The sequence below is a fragment of the Plectropomus leopardus genome, chromosome 12, assembly GCF_026936395.1.
Source record: "Plectropomus leopardus strain MGB_pleo_1.0 chromosome 12, ASM2693639v1, whole genome shotgun sequence".
NCBI lineage: Eukaryota > Metazoa > Chordata > Actinopteri > Perciformes > Serranidae > Plectropomus > Plectropomus leopardus.
Window position 1 is genome coordinate 35,834,098 of NC_142187.1, and position 21,657 is coordinate 35,855,754.

General features: G+C 41.9%; 1 protein-coding gene across 1 annotated transcript in view; it reads right to left on the minus strand.

Moving 5' to 3' along the window:
• Positions 1 to 21,657, minus strand: part of lamc1 (laminin, gamma 1) — a 68,860-nt gene that overhangs the window by 35,181 nt on the left and 12,022 nt on the right. The window contains exon 2 of the mRNA XM_088086000.1: positions 945 to 1,249. Within this exon, the coding sequence (XP_087942126.1) occupies positions 945 to 1,249 (305 nt within the window). The remainder of the gene's footprint in view (positions 1 to 944; positions 1,250 to 21,657) is intronic.

Consider the following 21,657-nt stretch of genomic DNA (forward strand, 5'->3'; position numbering starts at 1 on the left):
TCATTATCATTATTATTATTATTAACTACATGACTATTATCATTATTATTATTATTATTATTATTATTAACTACATGCTCTGTGACTAATTACTCATTTTGCTGTAAAAGTATTTTAAAAATTCAATTTTTAATTTTCTATTATTTATTTTTCATTTCATTATTATTATTATTACTATTATTGTTTGCTTTCTTTTTTGTTTGTTTTGTTTATGTTTTTTCGGGGGTAGTTTGGCATCGTTATGGTAGCTGTTTATTTATTTATTGATTATTTATCTGGACACCGCCCTTCTCGTCATTATTTAAATATGATTTATTCTGTAGTTTTGCTTTAATGTAAAACTGTAATAAATAACGTGTAAAAAATACATTTTTATTTACATTTCCAAACATAAATTCACTCATTCATGAAGTCTCGCAGCTCCTTTATTGTGAACGTGTTGTTGTTTTTGACTGCCCTCATTTTTATTGATTCCTTTTTTATTTAAATTTCACTGAACTTTATAAGAAAAAGAACTTTCTGAACTTTCTGTGTTTGATGTTGAAAGTTTCAGTTTTGATTAAACTTTTTTAAGGTTATTAAAACAAAGTTTTGAGTTTGTTGAATTCCAAATTCTAAATTCTCATTTTTGCTGTAAATTTTATTTTGTTGATGCTGTTTATGTCTCTGACACCTTATAGACACTCAAAGGACAAAAACTATTCAGAGTCAGTCGCTTTAGGGGGCCCCCCTGCACCGTGTCTGAGGTCAGATGTTGGCCCCTATCCCTGTCCCCTGTCCCCTGTCCCTGTCCCTGTCCCTTGTCCCTGTCCCTGTCCCTTGTCCCTGTCCCTTGTCCCTGTCCCCTGTCCCCTGTCCCTGTCCCTTGTCCCTGTCCCTTGTCCCTGTCCCCTGTCCCCCTGTCCCCCTGTCCCCATCAGCGTTCGGGGGGCGGCGGCGCTCACCTGCAGGACGGGGCTGTTGTCGAAGTTGTAGGCGCTGGGCCGGCCCTCCAGCGTGGAGAACGCCACGTTTCCTCCGGTGAGCGGCGAGATGTCGCTGAAGTCGTCGGTGCAGAGCGCCTGCTGCTCGTCCTGTCCGGTGCGGATGAAGCCGCGGCCCGCCTTCTGGTAGGTCTTCTCGCAGGAGCCGCTGTAGTACTGGTAGGGCACCCAGGGGCCGTCCTCTCTGGTCCGCTTGTAGATGGCGAAGCTCTCGGGGCGGCTGGTGTGGAACTTGAGCCGCACGTAGGTGATGTCGAAGGCCTTACCTGCAGAGAAGAGGAAGACGTCAACGTTTAGCTCTCGTGCGCCATTTTCACTTTCGCTCATCTGAACGCTTTGAAGCCCGAACACACGAGCCTAAACTCTTTCAACGACACACGAAAAAGGCGGGAAACACTCTAAAAACACCCAAAAGAGATAAGTTAAAAACAAAGACAGGAAAATGAATTTTTGGACGTGTGAAAAAATCAGAACATAATAACATGATTGTAAATATAGAATTATAATATTATAAATATAGTTTTTTGGACATTTTTTCCCTTGTTTTGTTTTACTTCTAATAATTTGATTTCTCTCTTTCTGCTTTTTTAAAATCTAATTTTCAGGTCTTTTTCTTTTTCTAAATTCTTGGTATTTGCGGGAGATCTGCGTTTTAAAGGGTTAAACAACCAAAATATCTGCAGCCTCTCAAAGATCACATCACATCTCCCTTCTCTCGTGGCGTTTCTGTCAGCGGCTGAAAACTGAAGCTCTGACGGACGTGAGGAGTTTGGGAACGTTTGTTTCCTGAAGCTGCTGGGTTTTTAGCGTCTGAGCTGCGCTCTCTCTCTCGAAGCGGCAGGAATGTAAAGTGCGGTTGGAACACGCTAACGCGGCGGCCGGGTCCTTCGGCGGCTGACGCTCGTGCGTCCGCTGCTCGTTCCCTCTCTGCATTTTTGGCGAGTCTGAGCAGGCCGGCGGGAACGCGTTCCAGGAGCCGTCAGTCAGCGTGTGAAGGAACGCCGCCATGTTTGAGCCGGGCGGCGGGGGGTACGGCTGTTTGCTCAGCCAAAGAATCTGCTCTGTAAACAGTGTGCTGACAGGGGCCCCGGCCCCCGGGGGCCCCTCTGTGTCCACGGCAAATAAAGGTGAAGCAGCTGATAGGAGGGAGGGGACGTTCACAAAGAGCCGCAGTTTATTACAGGAAACAATGAAGAGACGGCAAACACACCGGCGTCCTCCCTCCACCGCGCACGTGTGTGTGCGTGTACATGTGAGTGTGTGTGTGTATTTTGCACGTGTGTGTGTGTGTTTGAATGTGTGTGTGTTTGACTGTGTGTGTGTGTGTGTTTGCACGTGTGTGTGTGTGTTTCCACGTGTGTGTGTGTGTGTGTGTGTACGTGTGTGATAGTGTGTGTGTGTGTTTGCACATGTATGTGTGTGTGAGTGTGTACGTGTGTGTGTATGTTTGCACGTGTGTGTGTGTGTGTGTACGTGTGTGTGTGTGTGTGTTTGCGCGTGTGTGTGTGTTTGAATGTGTGTGTGTGTGTTTGAATGTGTGTGTGTGTGTGTTTGAATGTGTGTGTGTGTTTGCACGTGTGTGTGTGTACGTGTGTGTGTGTGTTTGCACACGTATGTGTGTGTGTGTTTGCGTGTGTGTGTGTGTGTGTGTGTGTGTGTGTGTGTGTGTGTGTTTGCACACGTATGTGTGTGTGTGTTTGCACGTGTGTATGTGTGTGTGTGTGTTTAAAAAAGAAAAAAGCCAAATATCATAAAAATTAAAATAAAATTATTTTACTTGTTTAAGCATTTCTTTCCAGGTCAGCTGTTGTTGTTTTTTTAAAAAAATAATAATTTTCCTAAAATTTTTCAGACTTTTTTTATAAAACTGTATTTTTAGCTGTTTATCCAGATTATATGTTTAAATTTTGTTAGAGGGTTATTAAAATTGTTTAAGCATTTTTCCCGGTCAGGTGACGTTACGTTTTTTAAACTCCCCGATGCTCCTCGTCAGGATCACAATAATGAGACGGACGCAAGGTTTAAGTGACCTTTGACCTTTGACCACCTAATACAAATCTACACGTCATCCTTGTGTCTCGTGGATGTTTGTGCCATATCTGATAAAATTCCTCACGTTTTGTTGATATTGAGTTCACGACAGTGAGACGTACCAACGGACGACCTGAAAACACAAAAACCTCCGAATGCGGCGGTCGGCGGTCTCGTTTTTTGTCTTTACAGTTTCAGCAGAGTCGATAATAAAAGTGAGCTGAAGACACATCAGCTGTGATGACTCAGAGGTCAGAGGTCAGCCAGACATCTGGAAAGTTCAAACATTAAGAAACACGATTTCCAAACTTTGACTTAGCCGTCAAAGTCGCCCGATAATCTGAGCGCCAGGCTCAGAGCTGCTCTCTGATTGGCTGCTGACGGCGGAGCTGAGACGCCACACGCAGATATTCGGATTGAGGGTCAAACTGCCACTACACCGGATACTACATCTCCCAGCATGCAACAGGACATCAGAGCGCACTGCCTGGTAAACAGCCACGTCCAGACAAAGAAGACAGAGAAGAAGAAGACAACGATGTAGACCAAGATTAAAAAAGAAGGAGAAGACGGAGAAGACAAAGAAGATGAAGAACAGACAAAAAAAGACAAAGACAAAAATGAGGAAAAGAAGACAAATATTTAGTCAAAGACAAAGAACTAAGACAAGACAGACGGCAAAGAAGAAAACAAAGAAGAAAAAGACAAAGACGAAGAAGACAACGAAAATGAAGACAGAAGATGATGATGAAGAGGACAAAGATGTGGAGACATAAAAGACAAAGAACTAAGACAAAGATGTCAAAGACTGAAAAAGATGAAAATGACAAAGGTGTAATAGAAGACGAAGACAAAGAAGAAAAAGTTTACAAAAAGAAGACGACAACAAGGGAAAAGAAAAAAAAAGACAAAGAAGATGAATCAAAAGACAGATGACAAAAAGACGAAGAAGATGGAGAAGACAAAAAAAAAGGCCAAGACACAGAAGAGGACAAAGACAATAAAGAAGACAAAGATGTGGACAAAGAAGATGACAAAGACAACGATGAGGAAGACAAAGACAACAAAGAAGACAATGAAGAGGACGAAAAAAACAAAGATGAAGAAAAATACGACGAGAACGAAGTAGACAAAGACGACATCATACTTTATTAATACTAAAATATTGAGTTGTCTGGACCAGGTTTAGGACCCGAGACTTGACTTGGGACTCGTGAACGCCTCAAAATCAAACTCTACCACATTTTCAGCTTCTACAGCCGGAAAGTTTAATATTCTCCGTGTCCTCTGCGTCGTTGGACACATGTCCCTAAAAACCCAGCGGTCAGATCTGGTGTCTTTGGATCGCAGGAAGTTGACTTTGAAGACAAAAAACGAGCTGCGTCGAGCGTTTGCTGATTGGTCGGCAGCTCGGAGGAGTTTCACAATAAGAGCGAGTTAAAAAAGTTTTAATCCTGAAGCATCTTGTCCCTCTGGAGAGTGTCCGTCCTCAGATCAAAGACCCGGTGTCTCACAGAGGAGGACAGACACCAGCCGGCAGGAAGTCTCTCTGTCATCCTCATCTCTTTAAATACATTAAAAAAAAAACGCCTCTGCGTCCTCGCAGAGAGGACAAGAGCGTCTGTCTGCACAGACATCAGCAGGCAAACAACACAGAGACACTCAGCCCAGGTGGACAGGGGACGCTCCGATTGGACGAAATAATGCTGCTGTCAAGACAACAAACACCAGAGGAGGACAATGAGGACTTTTAACCCTTTAATGCCTGAACAAACTGGTTTGATTTCCTTTAAAATGATCCTTCAGTTATTATTACTATTATTACTATTATTATTATTATTATTATTATTATTATTATTATTATTATTATTATTATTATTATCTCCATGTTAAGCCCTCTGAGCTGCATGTTTGTACGAAAGGTTTTTCAAATATTTACTTTATTTAAATAATTTTATTTGTTATTCTTTATGAGCAGTCTGACCTGCATTTTATATGAAAAGTGTTAATAATTATTATTTAATGAATGAATAATTATTCATTAATAAGCATGCTGAGCTGCATGTTTTTGTTTAAAGTGTTTATTGTGTTTTTATGAAAGGTGTATATAATACTTATTTATTTCAATTATTTTTAAGAATCACTCTGAGCTGTGTGTTTTTATAAAAGTTGTATATAATTTTTTTAATTTATACTTTATTATGCGTAAATTAAAAGCTCAAACTCGTCTGACAGACTGAGGAGAGACAACAGCAGATTTCTTTTGATCTCATTTAATTAAATTTGGGGGTTTTCGGAGCACTTTGGTGAGCTGATGAGTCTTAAGTTTCCAGCATTTCTTGTATGAAAGGTGCTATACAAATAAAGTTTATTATGATGATGATGATGATGATGATGATGATGATGATGATGATGATGATGATGATGGGACGCTCCGTCCGCTGGACTCTGCAACAGAAGTGAAGCCACGAGGAATTCTTGTCTCTTCCTCCAGAACAATCGGTGTATTGATGAGAGGAAGAATTTTACAGTCGAGAGCGCAAACAAAGAGCGCGCTGTACGCATTTATGTCCTCGTCCCATATGACGCCAGGACAAAAAGACTCTCTGCAGGGAGACGGACGACCTGCTGACTCTCCAACAGCTCCTCAGAAAACACGGAGACACTGAGCGCCGGCGTCCGGCACTCAACCACACTTGACTGAGATAAAATTACAGCAGGGCAGAGCTCAGCTGCAGTTTGAGACACCAGGAGGACACGCAGTCCCAAAAACAGGACAGGAAGACACAGATTTAAGCTAAAAATTAAATGCTCACAAACAAGCCTGTATTTCCACCTGTCTTTTGAAGCAACAAGACAAAATCTTATATAATTACGATTTACATCAAATTCCCTTTGACTCCTCAGTGAGATATGAAGATATCATCAGGTTCATTTAGGTTAAATATTTATTTTCTGTCAGACATTGAACATGACAAATATACTGTAGAACAGCATCACCAGCTGGAGGACCTATTCTACTAAAACTCACAGAGGTCCAGGTACTAAAATGTCCTCCCAGCAAAGGTCCGAGCCTCAAACCTAAAATCAGTATCACCATTAACTGAATAATTTACTTTGATGACGATTAAAGAACGATTATTTTGCTTTTGTTTTTTCTGTGGTTTGTTTTTTGCCCTCATAGTTCACTGACACAGTGTCATGTGACCATGGTGTGTTACACTGTAATAAACATATGATTTATTATTATTTATTAAACTTTCCAGCATTATATCAAAATGAAAAGCTCCATCTGAAACAAACTTCAGGTAAATTGAAGCACATTGTGCTGATAATAGTCCAACCTCTCCTGACTGCAGGACTCTGACTTCAGCTTCTGTCAAACTTCTGTGCTGTTAATCATTTTACTCAGGAATTAAAAACTTTTGAGTCGGCCTACTTCTCCTATAGCTGCCGACAGCCTGCCGACATTCACAGTTAGAGAAAGGCTGAAAATAAGCTCATGTGCTTGTGGCCCCGGGCCCCCAAAACATTACATCTGCCCCTGGTAATAATAATGAGAGCTCAGCGCGAGCGGCCGGATGAGACACGGAGCGATGCGTCCTGCCGTTTCTAAATAATTCATCCAAAGTCTGATTAAAGCTGAAACTAACACAAAGTCGTCTGTAGAGTCTAAAGAAGTCACTTTTAAAAAATGTTGTTCTCATTCTTACATTTTATTACACCTTGGCCGCCGGTCCAGAGAGGACGAAGTTTTGGTCCGGATCTGGACCGCGGTCCGTCAGTTGGTGATGTCTGGCTCGCAGGTACATGAGATGAATCAGTGGTGTCCATTAACCACAACCATTTTTCTGTAAGCACTTTTCACTGCATGTTTTTGTAAAAGCTGTTAAATGAATGAATAAAGTTGAGTTGAATGAACATTTATCTCTCGGCGTAAACCAAACTGCCCCTCGGGGACATTCAAGACAACAAAGCTTCCTGATGTGGCTGAAAGGTGAAAACTGAAGTCGAGCTGAAATGTCTTGAAAGATCTTGAAAAGTCTTTGGCTGAAATTAAACGTTCACTTCGGCATCTCTGTTTGGACGAGTCCGTCTCCAGGCGCTCGCCCTCCTGCGATTTCAAACAGGAAGCGTCACGTTTTTAAAGTCTGGCCTGAAGAAACGCTGAACGCAGCCTCTGAGCCAAACACAAACAGCGTCTCTTTCTCCTCAGATTTAGTTAAGAAGCTCGACGCCGACGTCGTCAATTAGCTGGTTTTGCTTTAAGCGGAGCTAACCGGTCCATTGTGGAGCGCTGACCCTGGGAGACCCTCCTCAGGGGGCCGGACTCAGGTCTGAACACGAAAGGAGCCTCCGGGCGCTCAGGGAAGGAGCTTTTCTTTCTGAGGCTGTGTGGGAGGGGGGGCACAGCGGGGGGGGGGCACGGTGACGGCAGGAATGAACCGGCAGGAATGTGTTTCCGGCGGGCAAAGTGACGCCTGACGGACGGACGAAGAAAGAGAGCACAGAGGAGAAAAGAGGGCGAGCGACAGCCTGTCCAGAGAGAGAGAGAGAGAGGGGGCTGCTGGGAGTTTTTTCCTGCCCAGATATGGAAGACATGACGAGCCGCTGAGCAGGACGCTGCACACGGACGCTGCACACGGACGAGGGGGTTTCCTGTCGGGGGGGGGCATCACGTGACCTCTGACCCCACAGAGAGGACTCGCACGTTCACTAAACTCAGCTCACAGAAAAAACGAAACTTTTTATCGACTTTTTTCAAAGTTTCTCAAAAAAGAAAAATATTTCTCATTTTCTCAAAACTAAACCTCTCTAAAGATGCACAGATTATTGCAAGAACTTTTTTTGGATGATTTTTCTTCAAAATATTTTGTTTCTTTGAGAAAAATTAATGAGATTATAGATTACATAAATAATTAAATAATACATAAATAAATAATTATCTTGATTTGACATGAAAACAAAACTTTTCTTAACATATTTATTTTTTGAAAATGCAATTTTATATACTTGAATACTTTTTTAAAGTATCTTAATTTTAAACAAAAATAAAACATTTCTTAAGATATTCTTTTTTTGTGATTTTTTTTAAAATGACATTTTATAGACTTGAAATAATTAACAAGATCCATAAAACAACTTTACGTTGTTTTTTTTTTAATTTTACAAGAAAATTGAAGGTTTCTCAAGATATTTTTATTATCACAAGAAGGTATTTTTGTGGGATTATATAAAACTAAACAAAACCACTGAAATAAAATTACCTTTAATTTATTTTAGGATTGTTTTGATTTTACAAGAAAACTGATAATATGAAATGATCATATCATCATTTTCATTTCTTATTTTATCAAAACGTTTTTTTTGTTTATTTTTTCCAAAACCACGCTGTCTTTGTGCTGTGCAAAGAAGTATTTTTTTCTTTTTACTGAAAGGCATCTCAAACGTTTCACTTTCAGACTAATCGGGTTTTGTTTTTAAGAGGAAATGACACGACAGAACATTTTAATGCTGCGATCGTAAAAAAATGACAAGACTTAAAAAACGACAGCCACATGGCCTCTCTGAGCCTCCGTAGACGTCACCAGCTTAACTTCTCTGGTGGAGTCACTCTGACATGACGTCTCTCCAAAGCCTCGTCAGACGTTTAAAGTCTGATGTCTCTGTTTTTCCGACAGCGGAGTGACTTCTCCGGATATTAACCAGAGGAAACAAAGAGATTACAGACGAGTAAACTGAGCTGTGGCGTCCCGTATGTCTCGTCTTGTCTCGTCTTGTCTCAGCTCTTCGTCCTCGCCGTCCGTCCTGTCATCAGACCTGCAGAGCGCCGTTGCAGCGACGTGTCGGGGCGCGTCGGGAGGACAGAACCTCAGCAGACCAGACGCTCGTTCCATCAGCGCCGCACGGTTAGATAACGGAAAGATTCAGAGTCACAGAAAGTACGAAGTGTGACAAACACTGCAGAGTACCGACGGCGGAAACACGCGACTCATCGGATATTCATTTCAAGAAACTACAAATTCACGCAGAGCGAGAAAACCCTGCAGGACGTGACGCGTGTTTTATATTAACAAGTGGTTTCATAACTCAAAGTGAACTGAGAAGCTTTTTTCCACTGAACTCAGATCTGTTTTACACAAAATCAGTCACCTGTGAGTGTTTAACCCTTGAGGGTCCGCTTCAATATCTCATACACACACACACACTCGTGTCGCTCTGCACACAAAATGCACTTTTCAAAATATGATTTTCTATTTTTTAAACCAACATCAGTCCTAATCAGAAATATCACATATTCATTCATTTTCAGAAATGTAATCCTTTAAATTCTGAGTTTTTGTCCTGATGCTGCGATGTTTTCAGGTTTAAAAATATGAGATATGTCAGTGATTAGCAGCAACATTCATTTTATACATTATTATTCTTTGTGCAGTGTCAAATACTCACACTCATACAGCTCTGCTTTTCAAAATCAGTCTATAAAAATATTACACATTTATATGATTTTCAGAGTCTCCCTTTAAATTCCACATTTTTGTCCTGATGCCACAATGTTTATATATGAAAAAATCTATATTTTCAATAAACTACATTCAAAGTTTTTATTTGCTGTAGCTGCTGACAGTCTGGGATATGATCAGGACAAACAGTCCCTAAAGGGTTAATATACAGTATGTATATATATATATACTTGTGTGTGTGTGTGTGTGTGTGTGTGTGTGTGTGCTCGGTTTGAATCCTGTGACCTGCTCTCTGTACTCAGAGGTCAGAAAAGCAGATGTTTGTCTTCCCACGGAAAGGAGACAGATTATTTTAAGGAGGAAGACGTCCTTGAGGAGGACAGATTAGGACGGAGGAGGAGAGAGAGAGACAGCGGGATCGTCAAACAGGACTCCTGAGAGGACGTCATGAGCTCTGCCGTCCTCCAAGAGCTCAGAGAGGACACCGTAGGTTTTAATGTAAAGACGCAGCTGCTGAAGACACTTCATGTACGAGACACCAGGACATTTCTGTCCAGGCGGTAACTGTGTGTGATTGGCTGATGGTGTAGATGGTTTCGTTTTAGGACGAAACACGAGGAAAGTGGGAACGAGTGGAACCAGTTCAGCACAGAACTGACAGCTTTTCTTCCTCGTTTTTTTACGGTGCATTCCTGTGAATCCTCCTCCAGGAGCCTCGGGGTCGGCCTGAGGGTGGGAGGAGCTCAGGGGGTTTACAGTTGTTGTGGAGGGGGAGGAGGAGGATGGGAGGTGAAGGTCCGAGGGGAACGAGCCGGCTCGCAGCACGGACCAATTAAATTTCCTCCCATGACCTCATCGCATTCTTCTCCGGAGGAACGAACAATGGCCGCTTTGACTTTTGAACGTGTGGGCACGGCCCGACGCAGAACATCATCTGCAGAGGATCCTCGGCGAGGACGCCGCTGACAGCATGGCCGCTGCCGAGCGGAGCAGGGGTCAAAGGTCACCGCTCTGCGTTTACACGCACCTCAGTAATCAGATTACTGTGAGCTGAACTAAACTCATTATTCACAAAAAAAAAACACGGAAGTTTTAGAGTTTTAGAAAAGTTTTTGTTTTAGGATTAAAGTTTCATTCAAATCAATAAAATACTGTTTCTGATATTTTTTCCAGGACGGCGGTTTGTTAAAATACAAGAAACTTCATTTTCATGCCGAATTTTCCAGCAGAAACTAAACATTCAAAATTATTTGTCGTCAGTGTTTATTAACCCTTTGAAACCAGAGCGATTCAGTTTGATTTCTCTCTAAAACATGGGGAGAAGTCCGATAACAAGCAAAAAAAACCTAATTACCTACAAAAAAGCAATGACCTTAAAGATAAGCAAAAAAGTTTTTAAAAAACACGAAAATTACCTAAAAAAAGGAAAAACAAATGTTTTGCAGCAGTCCCTCCCCCCTCATAAATAACAAACAGTCCCGATCCCGAACCACCGAGGAGGCCGGCACAGTGACTCGGAGCACGCACGCGTCCGGTCAAAGTCCGACTGACGCAGAAATCCACTTCCAGGCGAATTATCTGAGCGTGCCGCTGCGACTTAGAGAAATATGATTCATTTCTGTGGGACCAACATGTTGACGTGGATATCTAAAGTCCAGTTTTGAGGCGCCCAGTGGCTCAGTTGGTAGAGCGGGCGCCCCATGTGCAGAGGCTACATCCTCGTGGCAGTGGCCGCGGGTTCGATTCCAGCCTCGGCCCTTTGCTGCAGGTCATCCCCTCGCTCTCTGCGCCTTTCACTCTTCAGCTGTCCGGGCCGAATAAAGGCCCCCAAAAAAATCTTAGAAAAAAAAAAAGTTTTGGTCGGCCCGAGACAATAATTCCACTTTCTCTGACGCGGTGCGGACGCGGTGAGCGTCGTCTCCGCAGCGGCGTCTCGTGCAGCTCTGCGGGGCCTCAGAGAGCAGGTGCTGAGGTCAGAGGTCAAAGGATGAAAACACGGAGCGAATCAGAGGGAAGAATGTGAGGAATGTGAGCAGAGTTTAAACTCCACGAACATGAAACAGTTTTACTGACGAGACTCTTCTGATCCCACACACAGGACCAGTCCGCTCGCTCCGGGGTCAGAGGTCGGCGGCACCGCCTCGCAGAGACCACCGCCGCACTTTTCAAACCACCACGGAGTCGCTGAGCAGCTCGACGCTTCAATCTGTCCGACGGTAAAAATCAGCAGTAGCTCATCAGATTATGTGAGTCGAACAGCTGCAGGACGAGACGCGACGCAGATTACGTTTCTCATCCAAACTCTAAACCAGAGGTATCTGACATCATCGTCGTCATCATCGTCGTAGCATCATCATCATCATCATCATCGTCATCGTCATCGTCATCATCGTCAATATCGTCATCATCATCATCCACATCATCATCATCATCGTTGTCATCATCATCGTCATCATCATCGTCAACATCGTCATCATCATCGTCAACATCGTCATCATCCACATCATCATCATCATCATCATCGTCATCATCATCATCATCGTCAACATCGTCATCATCATCGTCAACATCGTCATCATCCACATCATCATCATCATCATCGTCATTATCATCATCATCGTCAACATCGTCATCGTCAACATCGTCATCATCCACATCATCATCATTGTTGTCATCATCATCGTCATCGTCATCATCATCGTCAACATCGTCATCGTCAACATCGTCATCATCCACATCATCATCATCGTCGTATCATCATCATCATCGTCTACATCGTCATCGTCAACATCGTCATCATTGTCATCATCATCATTGTCCACATCATTGTCATCGCCATCATCATCATCACCATCGTAAACATCGTCGTCATCATCATCATCATCATCACCATCGTAAACATCATTGTCATCATCATCATCGTCAGCATCATTAAGGGTTGACCAATATTGATTTATCAGGACCAATCAGTACCAATATTTTATCATTGTTAGAAGTTAATGAGACCTATAACTGATATTTGGCTGATTTCTTTTTTTTCGTTATTTTTTTGGGGGCATGTTTTTCTCTAAAAATTTGTGCCATTTTTTTAAAATTCTCTTTCATTTTTGGCCTGCAGGAAGACATGTTTTCTTTGAAGCACGCCAAAAATAACACCATTTACCACAACCAGAAACGGTTAAAAACGGAAATTATTGTTGGGTTTTCACTTTTCTGACAGCCCTCAAACATGTCATGCGTTATTATACATGTTGGTAAAACAAAATTCCATGACTTTTCCAAATTTTTCAGGGTTGATTCTTTTTTATAAACTTTTCCAGGCCCTACATTGTTATCTTCAAATCCCATGACTTTTCCAGGTTTTTCATGACCATGTGAACCCTCTTTCGGTTGGCTTTATAGTGTTTAAGCAGCAGCCTCACACTGTTTTTCTTTTTTATGTTTTTTAATTTTTGACTAAACGGCCGATCAGCACACTTTTTCTTTGGCCAGGATCCAGCTGGTTTCCGTCTGCTCGGTTTGTTTCTGCAGCTTCGTTAGAAATCTGTCTGCTGCTCTTTGTGTTTATAAACCTGAGAGGAATTTTAATCTTCCTCGGCTGTTACGGACTGCGAGCAGAACGAGCGTGAACGCCACGGATGTAAAGTGGGTCAGTTACACATTAATGTGGCGGTTAATGTGTAACTGCTCCTATAGAGAGGAATGCACGCGGCCATAAAGGTGTGTTTGGTTTGCACACATGAGCGGGCCTCTGGGTATCAGCAGGAAACACGGACGCTGTACACACACCTGAGCTCACCTCTTATCTCTCGCAGCATCTGGAAACTTTCAGCGGGAATAAACCTCACTCACAGCTGGAATGTAGAAATAAACACGGAGGAGGTAAAGCTGAAGGCGCGGTGTGAGCGCGCTCAGTACAGCGTCTGCAGGATGCTGCTGATATCACCTTAATCTCTTCTTCTGTGTTTGATAAACAGAGCAGCTGCCGGCCAGGCGCTCTGATTGGACGAGAGGAGATTAAAGTGTGTGTGTGTGTGTGTGTGTGTGTGTGTGTGTGTGTGTGTGTGTGTGTGTCGGCTCCAGCTCCGCATCGATAAGAGCTGCAGGTGATAAAAAGTCTGCAGAGTCTCACTGAACTCCAACACGCCTCACAGACCTGCGATTAGATTTACAAGTTTCACATTTGGACGTTTTTGTCCGTGAACGCAGAGCGGGCGAAACTTGTTTTTTTTTTCTTCAGTAGAGTTAGTAATTGATCTATCAATCTGTTCACTGTGATCTGATCTGATCAGATTGATGGATGAGATAAGAGTCTTCTGTAGAGGCAAACTTTTAGATGCAGCAGAATAAACAGTTTGACTTTCACTGCTCCTGATGTTCTGCTGCTCCATCTGTGCCCAGAGTACGCCCTACGCTCCAACTGTGTGGCGCAGTGATTAACCAAACACCTTATATATAAGACTTTTCCAGGACATTGAGGCAAATTTCAAAATTCAAGACCACACATTCTCAGAAATGACCATCAATAAAAGTCAACAATTATGACACCGTTTATCACGGCAAGAAACTGCAAAAACGTAAATTATTGTTGGATTGTTGAAATTCCGACAGTCCTTTAACACATCTTGCATTTTTATAAGGTTTGTATGTTTGTGTCCAAAAATCAAAAAAAAGGTCAAACATATTCCTGGTGGCAGATGTTTTAGTGTGGCAGTCCGTAAAACCCTGATTACAGCTCACCTTCATTAAAAAGTACGCTCAAAATTTAGAATTGTGTTCTCCGTTAATGGTTAACAATAACAACAACAAAAAAATGTATTTTTTATATATTTCAGTAATATTGTAAACATCCGTCTTGTGTGTTTGAAGTGAAATGTTCGAATGTCTTTTATTGCCATATATAGCCTTGAATGAAACTGTGTGTGTGCGTGTGTGCGTGTGTGTGTGTGTGGGGGGGGGGGCAGGAAGGGAGTTGAGGTGGGAGGCAGAGATAGTTAAATGCTGAGCAGCTGTCCTGTCGTCATGTCTTTCAGTCACTCTTGGCTCTAACAGGTTATTAATGTGAATTTAAAGGACTCAGGTACACATTTTTTCTTTAGAAAAGATTCTTTTTTTAATAAGTTTACACTTATTGAGCAGTTGTTACTTGTTAGTTACTTTGAAAGTAAGTTTGTATTTTTTGTAGTGAGTAAAGTTGCTAAATGAATCTTTAGTCACATAAATTAAGTCAAAATAAATGGTGTAAATTTAGGAAATTTTCAAAGAAAAGTTTAAAAAATAAGAAATAAAATAAAATATTTGCACAAATTATTTGAGGGAAAAATGCCAAAAACATTTCATGACAAAAAAAACATTTAAAAGAAAAAAGTCAAGTTGTCAGTTATGTTATAAAACGCGTTAATTAATCAGTTGAACAAGTCCTGAGATTATTGCTTTTGTTTTAATAAAACATGTATGATAGACCCTGTATGACCCTGTATGACCGTCCTCATGAGCGTCTTTTCTGCTGCACAAAAACCTGCAAACATCCGGCTTTTTAATGTATCCACAAAGGTTTGCATTCACACTCGGGTCACATGACTCTGCAGCAGTCAAACAGATATTAATCGGCTCAGATCGGCACTGACGGAAACACAAAACCTGCATGAACACGATAATGTCTTAAAATGACGTGCGGTCCCTCATTACCGTCCGTCTCAGCAGCTGAAACAATCGATGCCCGCCAGTCTGCAGCGAGTTTAAAGAGAGACCGAATCAGCCAGAGGTAAACAAAGTCTTCGCAGTCCTCCATGCTGCTGCATACAAACACATACAGCCGATATTTGGCATTTTGCTGATTATTTGTATCTGCGTTTTATTTTAATGATCGGCGATAAAATTAATTAAAACGAAAGCAAAGAAAGTGTCGGCATGGTTGCAGGGAATCGCTGTGGATTATGTTGAAAGTTTTGATAAAACATTTGCTAAAGGCTTTTAAACACAGTTTGTCATATTTTCAGATCCTAAATACTGACGGACAGATCTTCATTCTTATTGTAAATGCACAAATAATCCAAATATCGGTTATTTTAACCACTAATAATCTGATAATAAACTAATATTAAATTAATAATACCGTCCCCGAAAAAACAATATCGGTCGTCCTTTAGTCTTTACGTGGAGTCACAGACGAGACCACAGTAAGCCAGACTTAATAAACTCCAGGAGTCCACCTTAAGACCGAAAAACCATCAGCCCTGATCCAGATCTCATCAGAGGGAGACCCCCCCACCCCTCCCCCACCTCACATCTGTGTGTTTGGTGAAGACTTCACGAAAGACCACCAAAGAAGCAGCTGCCCCGCCCAGACGTGTCACCACACCGGGACGTCAGGAACAAACGAAAACAGCCCTCATTATCAGAGACAAAGAGTCCCAGCAGGACGCAGAGTGTCGTCCCCCCAACAAACCCCCAACAAACCCCCAACAAACCCCCAACAAACCCCCACAAACCCCCACAGACGCTCCACAGCTGCAGAGGCTAAACTCTGAAGTCAGAGGCTGCTTTCACGTTTCTCCACAGCCAGAAACAAAACAAAAATTCACCTTTTCCTTCAAGTCAGAGTCACATTTTCACAGAAAATACGTCAAAACATTTATATAAAAAACTCCCTCAAAGACTCGTTTCACGACTTCAAACCTGTTTCATCACAGATTTACCGCAGAGACAAACACGCCGAGGGAGACTTTTATTAAATCTGCCCAAATCACTGTAATAAAGTCGCCAATTGTTTTTCATTTTTCTCACAATTGCCACTTTTAAAAACTCAGAGGATATCTGGATTTTTTCTCATAAATTTGAGTTTTTCTTAAATATTCCTTTATAAATTCAGAGAATATCAAACTTTTTTCTCTTCATTTTTTAACAACTCAGAAAATATCTACTTTTTTTTGGGAAATTTGTGAATTGTTTTATAGACTCCGAGAATATCTGACTTTTTTCTCACATTTTTGTTTTTTTTTCTCCCAAAATTACAACTTTTTAAAATCAGAGAGTAGCCAGAGTAGTTTAGAGGTTGTTTTTTTTTTGTTGTTTTTTTTTTTGCAGAGTTATCTTGAATTCTGCGGGGGATTTCCTCAAAATATTGCCCTCCTTTTTCATTATTTTTTTTAATCTACAATGGCCCTAATGTGCCACCGTAGATATCAACAACATCCAGCTCTAATCAGGAGGAAATGATTTATGTAAGGAAAAACTTTTATCATTGCTGATGAGCCGCTGCTGCAGAGCCTCATCCAGTTTTTATGAGTTTATAGCTGCCGGGGGGTTTGGGGGGGCCGGGGGGGTGAACATGAACCTGAGCGAGCAGGAAACAGACTGCTGGAGGTCTCCGTCTGCGAGACTTGTGTCGTCTTTGGGATTAAATCAGGAACATCGTGTTCTCCAAAATAATCACCAGAGCAGAAAAAAACCTGCTTCAAACAGTAAGAAGCCACATCAGTGGAGCGCCTCAGGTCCCAGAGACGAAAACAACCCGAACAATGAGCGAGCGAACGTCTGAGGACGTTCAGCTGCCATCTGAAACTACAACACCCAAAAACGCTGCTGCGATCGTGTCCTCTGTGATTTAAGGCGGACGTGAGGCGATCAAAGATTTCATTAAGTTTTAAGCACCTTAAACAGTCGGACACGTGACTCGTCCCGCTGCAGAGCGACTGTGTCCGGCTGAGCTCTGTTTTGGGGAGCTGTCTCGCAGTGTTTGGAGTTGGACCGTCTCCCAGCTCGCAGGTTTACTGTGAGGAGTGAAGAGCTGTAAATTAAAGCGCCGCCGGCTGTTTATGTCGCAGCTGCAGGTTTACAGAAATCCATTGCTTGAGGAACCTCTGCAGAGGGACGTCAGAGCCAAAAACGCCCACACAGTCTCAGACAGAGTCCCATAAAAATGTCCAGAGCTGCGTTTGTCCTTCGAGTGTCCAAGTGTTCATCAGCAGCAGGGACAGTCAGAGCGAGTATCTGCCTCCTGATTAATTTATGTTCTGATTTTAATAATTTGATTTTTATTGTGGATTTAACGGCTTTATTTCATAAATGTTATCATCTTTTTGATCCTGTTCTGATCCTTAACCCTTTGAAACCTGAGCAAACGGGCTTGATTTCTTTCAAAAACACGAGAAGAATAAGAATAATAAGAAAAGAAAGAACAAATGAGTCAAAAATATACAAGAAATTAGCAAAAAGTACCTGAAAATTAGTTTAATTTTAAAAAATGAAGAAGAGGAAATGAACTGGAAAAAATACTTAAAAACTTTAAAAATCATGTAACATATTTTTTAAGAATCTAGAGAAGAAAAATATCGTACACATATTTAAAATATTTTTCTAAATCTACAAATCTGCAGTTTGTGGAACATTTCTTACCAAGTTTCTCATTGCTTTTTTTTGGTTTGTTTTTCAAAGAAATCACTCAGACTGCTCTGAATTCAGCTTAAATATTTGCAAAAAGGCGTCTGAAAGCAGCGCAACAAAAGTGACGTTGCTCCAGCTTTAAAGGGTTAAACAAGTTTTTAAACAGGTTCTTACAGTTTTTTGGGCTTTAACTCTTCATTATGAAGTCAGTGTTGAGTGCAGGATGTGATGTTTATGGAATAATGATGCTCCGGCGCTCAGACGGCTTCCTCCGAGCCTCGTGCGATCTCTTTGGGGAAATGAGGCTCGTTTGCGGCACAAAGGAAGCAAATCAACCAGCAAACAACCGAAACGGGCGCAGGTTTCCCCGGAAGACCTCAGAGAGCATCGGCTCTCTGCATTATCATCCCCGTGGAGGAAAAGGAGGACGGCGGAACAACTGAAGTAACCGGAAAAGGAAGCTGGGTGAGCTGTTTGTTGGCAGCAGCTCGGCTCGCAGAGAAACACACATATCTGGTTTTGTTGGCGGTGCCAAAAATAATAAGCTACCACTTGGAAACGCTGCGGGGGAAGAGATGAGAATCTGTCTTTCCACTTCAGCGACTCTCTTCAGATTACGCTGCAAAGTTAAATGATACAACGGGATTTAAGTTGTAAAGTTATCAGCTGTACTTCAGGTTGTAAACTGAAGTTAGAAGACGTGTGTTTAACCTGTAACAGTATTAGCTGTAAAGTTAAGTTATAAGTTAGAAATGTAAATTTAAAGTTAAAATGTAAGTAAGTAGAAATTTAAGAATTTAATAGATAATATAATAACAGAATTATATGTTGTGTGAATTAAGTTTTAAAGTTATATTTTGTTTAATAGGTTAAATATTGTGAAAAAACAATGTTGTGAACTTAAGTTAAAAGTTGTAAATTAAGACGGAAAGTTAAAAGTTCTAAGAAATAAATTAAGTTTTAAAGTACAGTTATATGTTATGTGAATCAAGGTTTTTTGTTGTATAATAGGTTGCAAATATTGTATGTTGTAAAGTTATAAGTTGCAAATTTAAATGTAAAGTTAAAAGATTTAAAGGTACAAGTAACAAATTAAGTTTTAAAATTCTGCTGTAAAAATGTTCTGTCATGGGATTATCTGTAAATTATAACGCAGTTACGTTGTTAAATTAGAAATTGTAAAATAAGCTGTAAAATGATAAACTGTTCAGATGTAAAATAAAGTTTTAAGTTATGAAGGGAGTTGTTCAGTTTTAAGTTGTAAAATAATAAATTATAATTATTATATTTTTCTTTGTTCAGCTGAAAAGTACAAAGTCAGAGTTCAAACTTTAAACTGCCTGTGATGTCACATGAGGGGATTTCCCCGCCGTGGGGTAAAACCCCTCAAATGACATCACTGATTGGGGGTGTGGCCAAAAGAAAAGAATCCTAAAAAGTTTGAATCTTTATCTTCTAATTAAATTATCTGAAGGAAAAAAGGGAACAAAAAGTGGATATTGAAACAGACGTGAAGCTGCGACTGCTGCGTCACAAACTCAGGTGGAAAAGATGAACAAAGGCCTGACGATCACGTTTCAAGCGGCGCATAAATCAGTCCGCACGTCTGCGCCCTAATTATCTGTTTACCCTCACTCTGCTTTGAAAGCAGTCACTTTTTACTCCGTGTCTTCCTCCTCCCGCCCAGCAGGGCTAAAATTACCCTGCATGCATCTGCTTGTCCCTGTAATGCATCTGTGCTGTTCACAGACTCTGCGCCCTCTATAATAATAGAAATCCCCCCGCTCTGCTCCCTCTGCGCTCCCTGGGGCCTCCAATCACTTCCTGAGCAAAGAAAATCACAGAGTCTCGGCAGCAGCGGGGCCACACAGCCCCCCTGAGGGCCCCCCAGCCCCCCTGAGGGCCCCCCACGCTGCTGTAACACACTTCAGTTCGGCTCCTCTCCGAGCTCGGTCCCTCCGGCCTGATTCCCGGAGTCACGCTTCGTCCCAGCGGACAGGAAACGCTTCGTCATGATGGTTTACAGTCGGGTCAAAGGTCAAAGGTCTCTGCAGCCAGTCAGCTTAGTCAGAACTGGAAGTTGTGACTGAGTGCGTGGACCAGGGTCCATGCTGCAAAAACACCATTTAAAGATAGTCAGTGGCGTTTTGAGTCACTATTTTGGAAGTTAACAGCGTGGACCAGGGTCCAATCAAGGGTTAATCAAGACAAAAAACACAAAATTGAGAATCACAACAGATCACTCAAGTGTCCTGATTTCCGAGAGCTGGTTTGCTTGCTGATCTCTGCTCTTGAACGCAGCATTTCTGCAGGAGACCAGCTGACCCGAGAGAGCAAATGTCTCTGTAATCGAGGTCGTGTGAACTTGGTTATTTCAAGAGCCGACACTCCAAACTCTAATAACGTTGGAGGGTCCTCGAATGCACCGCTGCACCTGCTGCTGACTGCAGCGCCACGCTGAGTGACGCCAGCTTCTTTTAGGTTTTTAATGTTGCTTAATCGTCAACACATCCCTCACAATCTCAACGCTGCGTCCGTCTCTCAGCGCTCTTTGACTTCCTGTCTGCAGTTGCAGCAGAATTTAACGCGCACAGAGACTCAGGGACCCGATAACAGGACAGACGACCTTCTCTCAGGCCGCCGCCTCCTCTCAGCTCAGCTCTGCAGATCCTATCAGAGCTGTTTAGTCTGAGCCAACATGAAGCCGTCATTCACAGTTTTAATCTGAAGGACGGAGCGAAAGACGACTGATGTTTTCTCTGCGTCTTTGTTAAAGAGACACTTCTGCTGCAGGACGGCGCCTCGTCTCAAACTGTCTCTGTGTGTCTTCACGGACGCAGAGACACCCAAACTTCAACATCTTGTGAACTTTACATTGAACTGAGAAAATAAATAAGAATAATTGTATATCCAGTGAATACAGTCACAGCAGCCCCATACACGTTTCTAGGATTTCAGGACTTTTATTGTGTTTTAAGACTTTTCTAAGATTTGGATTTTAGAACATTTCTGAGATTTTAGGGCATTTCTGGGATATTAGGGACGTTTCTGGGATTCTGAGTTGTTTCTAGGATTCTGGGATGTTTTGGGGATTTCGGACCTTTCTAGGATTATAAGACGTTTCTGAGATTTTAAGATGTTTCTGAGATGTTAGGACATTTCTTGGATTTGAGGACATTTTTATGATATCTGGAGATTTATTTTTGGACATTGCCTGATTTAAGATGTTTCTGAGATTTTAAGATTTTTTTTAGGATTTCAGGACATTTCTAGGATTTTAGGAACTACATTTTGAACCTGTCATGAGTTTTTGGTCCTCAGCAGCAGTTTGTGCGGCACAGGACGAATAACTGATCAGTCGATCAGATCAGAAGTGATCAGATGGATGGATGAGAGGAGCAGCTGCTACACAATGACCAATTAAGTTTCATTTTACTGCGTTTGATGTTCTGCTGCTCCGTCTGTGCCCAGAGTACGCTCCGCCCTCCGACAGTGTGGTGAAATGAATAATAGAACAGTATAAATCAGCTCTGAGTGAACTGTCCAGCTCCAAAAACAGAAAATCAACATGAAGCAGCGTCCTTTAAAGCCGCTGAGCTGTCTGCAGACGACGTCTGAAACATTCAGCTGCCGATTCGATGTTTTCCCCGTGAGCAGAGGCGTGCTGCGTTCCCAGCCTGCAGGTACAATAAACTCCGATCAGAGCGGATCCATCCGGTGGAAAAGTGTCTTTGTGCCGAGACGAAGCTGTAATTACAGCCGTGAGCACTCGCTCCTACAACTTCCTGTGACTT